The sequence below is a fragment of the Macaca mulatta genome, chromosome X (assembly GCF_049350105.2).
Source record: "Macaca mulatta isolate MMU2019108-1 chromosome X, T2T-MMU8v2.0, whole genome shotgun sequence".
Classification (NCBI taxonomy): Eukaryota; Metazoa; Chordata; class Mammalia; order Primates; family Cercopithecidae; genus Macaca; species Macaca mulatta.
Window position 1 is genome coordinate 126,230,450 of NC_133426.1, and position 10,951 is coordinate 126,241,400.

General features: G+C 50.1%; 1 protein-coding gene across 1 annotated transcript; it reads left to right on the plus strand.

The window, feature by feature from the left end:
* The first annotated feature begins 8,836 nt into the window (after window positions 1-8,836).
* On the plus strand, window positions 8,837-10,445 carry SOWAHD (sosondowah ankyrin repeat domain family member D). The gene is given in 1 exon segment (NM_001193702.1): window positions 8,837-10,445. A coding segment is annotated over 1 exon segment (948 nt). The 5' UTR covers window positions 8,837-8,908; the 3' UTR covers window positions 9,857-10,445.
* The last annotated feature ends 506 nt before the right edge of the window (window positions 10,446-10,951 follow it).

A 10,951-nucleotide genomic window follows, 5' to 3' on the forward strand; every position in this document is an offset into this window, starting at 1 on the left:
TTAAAGATGGCTACGCACAGTGGCTCACCCCTGTAATTCCAGTACTTTGGGAGGCCAAGGTGAATAGATTGCTTGAGCCCAGGAGTTCGAGACCAGCCTGGGCAACATGATGAAACTCATCTCTACAAAAAATACAAAAATTAGCCTGGCATGGTGACACACGTCTGTAGTCCCAGATACTTGCGGGGCTGGTGGGGAGGATCACTTGAGCCCAAGAGGCTGCGGTTGCAGTGAGCTGTATTCTCAACACTGCACTCCAGCCTGGGCGACAGAGTGAGACCCTGTCTCAAAAAAAAAAAAAAAGAAAAAAAAAAGATGTTTTAAAAATGAAGCATATGCAATCACATTCTCTTGTGAAAAAAATTAATAATAAAATTTTAATGAATATCCAAATAGTTTTGTACTAGAAGCATTATAAAATTGTAAATTATTTTAAACTATATTTTATCTTTGTCCTATCCTTGTAAAATTTCCTTTTTGTGTATGCTTTATAATACACATATTTAGTAGAGTAATACACATACATCATTTTGAAATTACAAAATATTCACAAATGTTGAGAATATCTGCTCAAAATATTTTTATTATATGGGCGTGCAATTTAAAACGTTGGGACACCAGCCTTGGCAACATGGTGAGATCCCATCTCTAAAACAATTTTTAAAAAATTAGCTGGGACTGGGTGCAGTGGCTCACACCTGTAATCCCAGCACTTTGGGAGGCCAAGGCGGGTGAATCACCTGAGGTCAGGAGTTTTAGACCAGCCTGCCCAACATGGTGAAACCCTGTCTCTACTAAAAATCAAAAAAATTAGCTGGGTGTGGTGGTGGGCACCTGTAATCCCAGCTACTCGGGAGGCTGAGGCAGGAGAATTGCTTGAACTCAGAGGGCAGAGGTTACAGTGAGCCGAGATGGCGCCATGGCACTCCAGCCTGGGCAATAAGAGCGAAACTGTCTCAAAAAAACAAAAACAAAAACAAAAACAGAAACAATTAGTTGGGCATGGTGGCACATGCCTGTAGTCCCAGCTACTCAGGAGGCTGAGGTGGGAGGATGGCTTGAGCCCAGGAGTTAGTAGCTGCAGTGAGCTATGATGGTGCCACTGCAGTCCAGCCTGGGTGATGCAGCCAGATTCCCATCTCAAAAAAACAAAAAACCAAAAAAACAAAAAACAACAACAACAAAAACATTAGAGATCATTGCTTTAATAGTATCTACCATAATGTTAAGCATCATGAATGTGATATGATTAGCATAGTGTTTGGCACATATTAAGCCCTCAATGAGTGTTGGCTTTTACAACATCCTCTATGTAAATGAGGGATGCATTAGACCCAGTGTAACATGATGGTTAAAAGTATGAGCCTTGGAATCAGTTGAAGCTGGTTGGGTTTCCTGCCAATTAATAGCTGTGTGAACGTGGTCAATTAACTTCATTGGGCCTCAGTTTCTCATTAGTCTCTTAGAGTTGTTGTAAAGATCAAGGGAGATAATGCACTTTTTGGCAACAGCTTTACTGAGATATAATTCACATACCATATAATTCACCTTTTTTTTTTTTTTTTTTTTTTTGAGACTAAGTTTCACTCTTGTTGCCCAGGCTGGAGTGCAGTGGTACGATCTTGGCCCACAGCTACCTCCACCTCTTGGGTTCAAGCAATTCTCCTGCCTCAGCCTCCCGAGTAGCTGGGATTAGAGGCATGCGCCACCATGCCCGGCTAATTTTGTATTTTTAGTAGAGACGGGGCTTTATCATGTTGGCCAGGCTGCTCTTGAACTCCTGACCTCAGGTGATCTGCCCGCTTCGGCCTCCCAACATGCTGGGATTACAGTCATGAGCCACCATGCCCAGCAATTCACCATTTTAAAGTGTACATTTCAGTGGTTTTTAGTATATTCACAAGCCTGTGCAACCATCACCACTATCTAATTCCAGAATATTTTCAACACCCCCAAAGAAACCCATACCCATTAGCAATCCCTGTCTAATTCTCCCTCTCCCCTCATGCCTGCCTTGACAACCACTGACCTACTTTCTGTTTGTATGGTTTTGCCTCATCTGGACATCTCATATAGGAATCAGAAGAGTCTTTTGTGTCTGGCTTCTTTCACTTAGCATAATATTTTCCATGTTCCTCCATGTTGTAGCATGTGTCAGTTATTTCGTTCCTTGTTTTTTTTTTTTTTTTTTTTTTTTTGAGACTGAGTTTCGCTTTATCGCCCAGGCTGGAGGGCAGTGGCACAATCTCGGCTGACTGCAACCTCCGCCTCCAGGGTTCAAGTAATTCTCATGCCTCAGCCTCCCAAGTAGGTGGGATTACAGGTGCCCACCACCACGCCCAGCTAATTTTTGGGTTTTGTTGTTGTTGTTGTTTTAGAGACAGAGTCTCGTTCTGTCGCGAGGCTGGAATGCAGTGGTACAATCTTGGCTCACTGCAACCTTCGCCTCCCAGGTTCAAGCAATTCTCCTGTCTCAGCCTCCGGAGTGGCTGGGACTACAGGCACACATCACCACGCCCGGCTAATTTTTGTAGTTTTAGTAGAGACAGTGTTTTACCGTATTGGCCAGGCTGGTCTCAAACTCCTGACCTCAGGTGATCCACCCACCTCGGCCTCCCAAAGTGCTGGGATTACCAGTGTGAGCCACCGCGTCTGGCAATTTTTGTATTTTTTTTTTAATTTTTTTTTTTTAGTAAAGACAGGGTTTCACCATGTTGGCCAGGCTGGTCTCGAACTCCTGATCTCAGGTGATCTGCCCAACTCGGCCTCTCAAAGTGCTGGGATTACAGGCGTGAGCCACTGTGCCCGGCTTATTTCATTCCTTTGTATGGCCAAATAACATTCCATGGTATGGATATACTATGGACATAGGGATTGTTTCCACCTTTTGGCTATTGTAAATAGTTCTGCTGTGACCATTCATGTATGAAAATGCATATTTAATGCTTGGCACAGGACATAAGTCACCAGTCACCTAAGTGCTTAATGAGCAGTAGGCAGCTGTAATCACTGTTATTAGAGAGTGCTACGATAGGTGATCTGGGGTACAGGATGCCTGGATGTCAGAAATGGATGGCCGAAGGCACCAAGGACATTTACCCACTGCACAATTTTATTAAGAGCTGTTCCTGTCCGCTGTATCCAAATGTACAGTATGGCAGCATGAAACAGGCATGAGCACAGACCCTGCTCTACCACTTTCGAGCCGTGGGACTCTGGGCAGGCCACTTAACCTCCCTCAGCCTTGTGTGTGAATTGCATATAAATACTGTCTTTTCTACATATCTCACAAACTTGCTGTCTGGGTCAAAGAGATAACTAAAAATATGAAAGCACTCTGAAAACTAAGAGATTATGATTCCAAGCCTTACATATGACAGAAGCCAACTGATAAAGTAAGGAAGGAACCACTTTGTACTGCTCACTGGCCTCCCTCTCTCTCCTGATGGTTCACATTCCTTTCAAGATGACGCCAGCCCCGTCACCCCTAGGGCTAGTACCTTCTTCCCAGGAACTACTTAAGGGCCAAGGGCCTGCTGCAAGGTACAAGCCTTAATTCATATAAACAAAGGGTTTATTGCTGGGCGAGGTAGGAGGTAGCTCAAGCCTGTAACTCCAGCACTTTGGGAGGCTGAGGTGGGTGGATCACTTGAGGCCAGGAGTTCAAGACCAGCCTGGCCAAACCAGGGGAATGCTGTCTCTACTAAAAATACAAAAATTAGCCGGGTGTGGTGGTACCTACCTGTAGTCCCAGCTATTTGGGAGGCTGAGGCACAAGAATCGCTTGAACCTGGGAGGCAGAGGTTGCAGTGAGCCGAGATCGTGCCACTGCATTCCAGCCTGGGTGACAGAGACTGTCTCAAAACAAAATAAAAGGGCCTGTTGCTGGGCATGGTAGCTCACACCTATAATCCCAACACTTTGGGAGGCTGAGGTGGGAGGATCGCTTGACCCTAGGAGTTCAAGACCAGCCTGGGCAACATAGCAAGACCCTGTCCTTAAAAAAAAAAAAATTAAAAGGCCTGCCGTGCCTCTTTCCTTGCCTACAGGTTGAAACAGACACAGCCTTTCTACTTTTCTCAGTTGCTAGTTGGTCAGAGCGCCCTCATGTGTCTCCATATGGTAATACCCTAAGTCTGTTACAGGATGTGGCATTCTTTTAATCTCAGTATCAATAAAATGTGTAATGGAAATTTTTTTCCCTTCACACTTCAAAGCCCATGCTTGACTCTCGGGCTCCAATTAAGCCATTCCAGCTTGAGTTTAGGCAGGTTTCCTGCTTCCACTCAGGCCTACAGATTTCTTCCTGCTCCCTGCCCACCCCCTTTCTCCTTGGTCATTTTGAGAAGCCCTGGTCTCATGGCTCACACATGTCAACTTGGTTCTACCACTTTCTACTCTTCCAAGCTCAGTAAGCTCTCAAAATAAGATTGTAAGTTCTTTTTTTTAACTGGTTACATCAGGTCTTACTGCAGGATTGGGCGGGGGGTGGAACGGTGTGGGTAATTCCAAAGTACTAGGAAATAATTTTTAAAGTGTTTACCAAATATGACTTGTTCCATAGTCTAAGGAAAAGGGATTCAAAATGAGATCTCGTGTAAAGGTCTGACATTTGGGAAGGGGAAAGTGATGTTTGGCAGTGTACATACACACAGACACATACACTGATACACACAACCAGAGACAGTGATGCCGGGTACACACACATACCACTCAAACATCCATTCTTGCACACACATTCCATGCAAATAGAGAGAAAGGAGCTCTCTCTCTCTCTCACGGCTTTTTCATTGAGAACCATGATGATATCAGCACAGGTCTTTGGAGGAAAGGAAATTTACATTCTATATCTGGAACCTCAACAATGTTCCAGCTGGGTGTGGTGGCTCACGCCACTGGGTGTGGTGGGAGGCCAAGGTGGGTGGATAACTTGGGGCCGGAAGTTCGAGACCAGCCTGGTCAACATGGTAAAACCCCGTCTCTACTGAAAATACAAAATTTAACTGAGCTTGGTGGTGCACGTCTGTAATCCCAGCTACTCAGGAGGCTGAGGCATTAGAATCGCTTGAACTGGAGAGGCGAAGGTTGCAGTGAGCCGAGATCACACCACACTGCACTCCAGCCTAGGCAATAGATGGAGACTCCGTCTCAAAAAAATAAAAGAAAGGATAAAAAAAAAAAAAGAATGTTCCCCATTCCCTCCATGACCAAGGGTTATGGACGCCTGAGGAACTTTACTTCCCATATTCCACACATCTGCCTCTCAACTGTTTTGCACTTCTGGATTTTTCTGAATCCATAAGCCCCCCTGGCAAACTCCACTGAGAGCCCAAGGATACACGAGCCTTTGGCTTCACCCAAGGGGCATGTTTCTGAGAAGTTGCATGTAAATTAAATTTTTGCAGATCAACTATGATTTCCTGCTGACATCCACTAAGATTTCTGAGCTGCTCTCTTCATCAAGAAAGATTTTCAACGTATGCCTAACACATCAGCTTCTCTGTTCCTCTGCCTTCTGCCATGCTCCCTGAGTTAGTTAAACCTCATCTGGAAAATAAAGGCCAATGAAACATTAAGATCTCTTCTAGTTCTTTTTTTTTTTTTTTTTTTTTTTGAGACAGAGTCTTGCTCTGTCACCCAGGCTGGAGTGCAGTGGCGCGATCTTGGCTCACTGCAAGCTCCGCCTCCCGGGTTCACGCCATTCTCCTGCCTCCGCCTCCCAAGTAGCTGGGACTACAGGCGCCACCGCGCCTGGCTAATTTTTTTTGTATTTTTAGTAGAGACGGGGTTTCACCATGTTAGCCAGGATGGTCTCGATCTCCTGACTTCATGATCCACCCACCTCGGCCTCCCAGGGTGCTGGGATTACAGGCATGAGCCACCGCGACCGGCTGATCCCTTCTAGTTCTAATAGTCCAAGATCTAGTAAATAAACCCGCAAATATATTAGAGAGGCTGCTATTTGGAAAAGGCATCAGTATTACTACAATTTGCAATGCAAATATCTACTCTACCTCCAGCTTTTTGGAAAGTCATTTCCCAGGGCTTGAGGGGTTTTGCCCCACTCCCTTGGAGGGGTAGCAGATGTTTCACATAACTGGCGTGTTAATTTTAGGTGGGTGGGTACTCTCCCTTCTGTCTTCCACTCCTTCTACCCTACTCCCTGCTACCAAATTCCAGATATCCTCTCTACTAAAATAGAGATGGGTGTTGCGGTTCTGGGGAGTGGTGTGTGCAGCTGGTGACCTAGGGTAGAAAGCACTTGCTAATTAAAGATGAAACAAGTTGCAAAGGAGGCACCATGGCTTTGGTCTCTAGCAGCAGAGTTAAGCAAGGGCACATGTATCATGGGTCTGTGGCACTGGTCAGGCGGCTGCCTTTGCAATCTTTGAACTGGAAACAGAGATATTATTCATGCTGATAGGGAAGAGAGTTGCCTGCTTAGTGGTGAGGAAAATTAATAGTCCAACCATTCTTCCATCCTGCATTCTCCATGCTGGCATTTTGACTAAAAAAAAATATTGCTGCAGCTGTTTGCATATTCTGGAAGTGTGTGTGCATGTGTGCGGTTTGGTGTTTACAGATTTGGGGTTGCGGAGAGGAGTCTCCAGAGCAACGGAAGTAGCTGCTTGTCAGTCAGGATTCATTTTGAAAATGAAAGCCTGAAAGCTTGGGGCCCATTCTGGGCCTAGGCCTGGTCTCTGAGAAGTCACCGGAGGCCAGGAGGTGGTGGCTTTGGCCAGTCAACTCAGTGAATAAGCCACTGAATCCCTTTTTTAAAAAATGAATTGACCAAATCTATGAGTTGCTTTTGATGTCCTGCAGATTGGAGTCTGGGGCAGGGATGTGGGAGCAGGCACTGAGGTGCTGGCTGTGGATACACGTCCCCCACCCCCAACATACACACACACAATCACGTTTTCCCAGGCTGCCAAACCAGAACAAGGTAACAAATATTTCTTGGGTAACTACTAGGTGCACAAGGACAGTATGACATAGCTGTCCAAGAGTTTCTAGTTTGATTGGCATGTGAGAGCAATGGGAGAGAGATGTAACACATGGCAGTCTGGGTGCCAAAGAAGTAGCAGAAACACAGGGCTGGGGAAAGAGAGGGATCACTTCGGGCTGGGATAATCAGAGGAGGCTTGCTGGAGGTGGAAACTAAGCGCAACCTTGAAAGAAAAGAACTTCACTACACAGAAGCTCTTCCAGGCAAAGGAGTGTAAGTTATAGGTACGCTCACGTTACAAGTCTATCCTTTTGGCTGGAATTTGGGGCTTGTATGTGATTTGCAGTTGATAAGCCAGGCTTGAATGCCAGTTCCTGTGTACCAGAACAAAGGCTATGGTGTCGCACAGACCTGCTCTGCCACTTCCTGCTGGGTGACCTTGAGCAAGTAGCCTAACCTCTCTGCAAACTGGGGACAGTAATGACTCCTAGCACTTGAGGTCATTGGGAGGATTAAAAGAGTTAACATATATAACGCAACGAGCACAGTGCCTGGCACATAGTAAATGTTCAAAACCAAATTACAAATGTATAAGCTGTTCTGAAGGAAAGCTCTAGATATTTAAGACTTGTTCCAAACACGTGAGGGCCAAGAAAGAAAAGCTTCTGACACCTTCTGTCACTGCTGCCACAGGTAGCCCCGGGGGAGTGGGCTGACTTGGCCTGAGCCTCCATCCCCCTTGGCCTAGACTGCTGGAACAGTCTTCCGACTTCCTGCCTCTGCACCTCCCAAATCACCTTTTTAACACAACCTCCATCATGGCTGTGTCTCTCCCTGGCTCAACAATCTTCTCTGGCTCCCCGTTGCTCACTGACTGAGCTCTTTAACATGGTGGGGGTGTGGAGGCAAGAACTACCATTTACTAAGGGAAGGGAAGAGCAAAGAGTACGCTGGTATTAGCAGTAAAAAAGAAAAAATATCCTTTTTTTAAAAAGCTCCTAAGCTTTGAATTTGCAGAAAGCGGGGTCCTGGGAAGAGAGCAGGGATGCATCTCTAAAGAGAACAGGGCGCTCCCGTGGCTCCAGCTCAGATTCACCTGTAGCTGCTTCTCCAAGCCAACCTGGGAAAATTGACGGGAGGGAAGAGGGTGGAGAGCTGGACAGAGAGGGCGGTGCAGAAGGGGAATATCCCACCCCAGTTCCCTGGAAGAGCGTCAGCCTGGACCCCGGTCTTGGGCTTCTCTGCTGGAATCCTGGGCAGCCCCGGGCGCCGCGGGGAAGGTCAAGGCCGCAAAAAGCGCAAGGCAGGCAGACGAGCCAGTCACAAGGGGCAGTCGAGCTGCCTGCGTGAATGCTAGGCGCGGGACAAAGGCAACTCCGGGACAAAGTGCAGGGAGACTCCTGAAGAGATAAGAGGGAAGGGCGAAGGAAGGGGGCGGGGAGCCAGAGCCTCGGAGCTCCAGGACCGCGCTTTGGGAGGCCATGGCTGGAAGCCGAGCTCGGCCCGCTGCGGAAGGGGCTCCCTCGAGCCTCTACACCCTAGCAGCGGCTGGGATGCTGAGAACCGGGGCTTCCAGGGCCACAGGCGAGCTCCCAGCCCGTCCTCGCGCCCGCCCCTCGGTGCTGGAGGCGGGGCTGCAGAGCTCACCTGGCCGTTTGGGGTGGGACCGCCCACGACCCGGGGGAGCTGCAGAGGCGGCGGTACCCAGGGCGCTGGAGCTGAGCTTGCCCTGGGGGCTTGGCTGGAGCTCAAACCCCTCCACGGCCCCCAAGGCCTGAGCGGGGGCCCTCCCCTAGCTCCCTCCCTCCTCCTCCTCCTCTCCTTTGCTCCCTCCCTCTGAACCCAATTGCTCAAGCCGCTTCCTTCCCCAACGCCAGCGCCAGTTCCTCTCCCGTTGGGGCCCGAGAAGGGCAGCGAACACTGGACACTGGGACGTCCGCGGCGGCAGCTTGCAAGACCATGGCCCAGCCCGGAGGGGCCACGAACCGGGCACCCACGGCCTCTCTCGCGCCGACCGCGCAGAGCCTGCGGTGCGCCCCGCAGCCCCGCCCCTCGAGAGCGGACACTGGTAGCCTGGGCAGGTACTGGGGCAAAGCCGCAGCCACTGCTTCCCGGGAGCCCCCCTTCCCAGGCACGCTGATGCACTCTGGAGCGGGCTCAGGGCGCCGGCGGGTAGCGCTGCGGGAACTGCTGGGGCTGCAGCGGGCGGCTCCTGCCGGGTGGCTGTCGGAGGAGCGCGCCGAGGAGCTGGGCGGGCCCAGCGGGCCGGGCAGCAGCAGGCTGTGCCTGGAACCGCGGGAGCACGCGTGGATTCTGGCGGCCGCCGAGGGCCGCTATGAGGTGCTGCGGGAGCTGCTGGAGGCTGAGCCGGAGCTGCTGCTGCGGGGCGACCCGATCACCGGCTACTCGGTTCTGCACTGGCTGGCCAAGCACGGGCGCCACGAGGAGCTCATTCTAGTACACGACTTCGCCCTACGCCGGGGGCTGCGGCTCGACGTGAGCGCCCCAGGCAGCGGCGGCCTCACGCCCCTCCACCTGGCGGCCCTTCAGGGCCACGACATGGTCATCAAGGTGCTGGTGGGCGCCCTGGGTGCCGACGCTACGCGCCGCGACCACAGCGGCCACCGGGCCTGCCACTACCTGCGGCCCGACGCGCCTTGGAGGTTGCGGGAGCTGTCGGGAGCTGAGGAATGGGAGATGGAGAGCGGCAGCGGGTGCACCAACCTGAACAACAACAGCAGCGGCACCACTGCGTGGAGGGCCGCGAGCGCAGTGGGCGCGACGGCTGTGGAGACAAGCAGAAGAGCGGCGGCGTCGCGGACCAAGGCGAAGGACACCGCGGGCAGCCGGGTGGCGCAAATGCATGTCCTTTTCCGCCATCTGTTCCCCTCATTCCAGGACCGTTGACAGGGACAGAGACTGGAGAGCTAGGAGGGGCCGCGACGCTGTGGCGATGGCTAGGTCCTGGGTTGTCCCGGGTTCCACCGAAGGAGAGGCGCCTTGGACGCTGCTTGGGCCTGCAAGGAACAGAACATGTCGGGGTCCAACTCAGGTACTTGTCTCAGGTCTCCTGTAACCACCGGCCTGGAGGACCTGGGGACTTGGGCACCACCTCACCAAGAGAGAGTGAAGGACCAAGCTGGCCTGGCTCCGAGTTCCAAAGCTACACGACTAAGGAGTTGGGAGAAGGGATCGTGGTCTTGCTTGGGAGAGGGCAAGTTAAGCTTCCAGTGGCCATTTCTGGGCAGGCCGACGCGCAGGGTTTATTAGGAAACATTCTCTAGAAGAATGAGTTAAAATTGCATACCACCAATGCAGAGAAAATGCCTCACTCTGCCGGCCTGGCTCGGCCATTAATGGAGTCTTGGGGTGCGGGTAGAGTCAGCCTCTGACAACCTCCTCCTGAGACGACCAAGCCTTAACTGGTACTTTTTCTCATGTATCACAGGTGACTTCTTATGTATATTAAAGTGGAATATGTGTTCTTTTCACATGACAAGGCTGTCCTTTTAGTGTTTTCCCCCACCTCCCTTACTAACCACAAAGGAAGAAGCTGCATATGTTTGCAGGGTAGAGGTCACCCACCCGTGGCCATGATCTCGTGCTCCAGGGCAGGCTTTGGGCCTCCTTCTCAGAACAAATGGCCAGAGCTGTGCAGGGAAGAAGCTATTTCCCCCTTGGATCTGAGGAGAAACACACAGTTCACCTCTGTCCTGAGCTCCTTGATGGTCTGGCCTCAGGCACCAGCCTCATCCTAGAAGAGTTGTCCTATAGGGGCCTTGGGTTAGGGGGTAAAAGGCAAAAGTTTCCAAATTTACATTTCTGATATTTCCACGATGAGTCATGTAATTTACCTTGATTTGTGGCCTCTAATGAGACACACCCATGGGCACTTTTTTTTTTCCAAGATGGGGCTTTCTTCAGCTTTTCAGCAGCATTTATTTATTTATTTATTTATTTATTTATTTATGAAATGGAGTGCAGTGATGCAATCTTGATTCA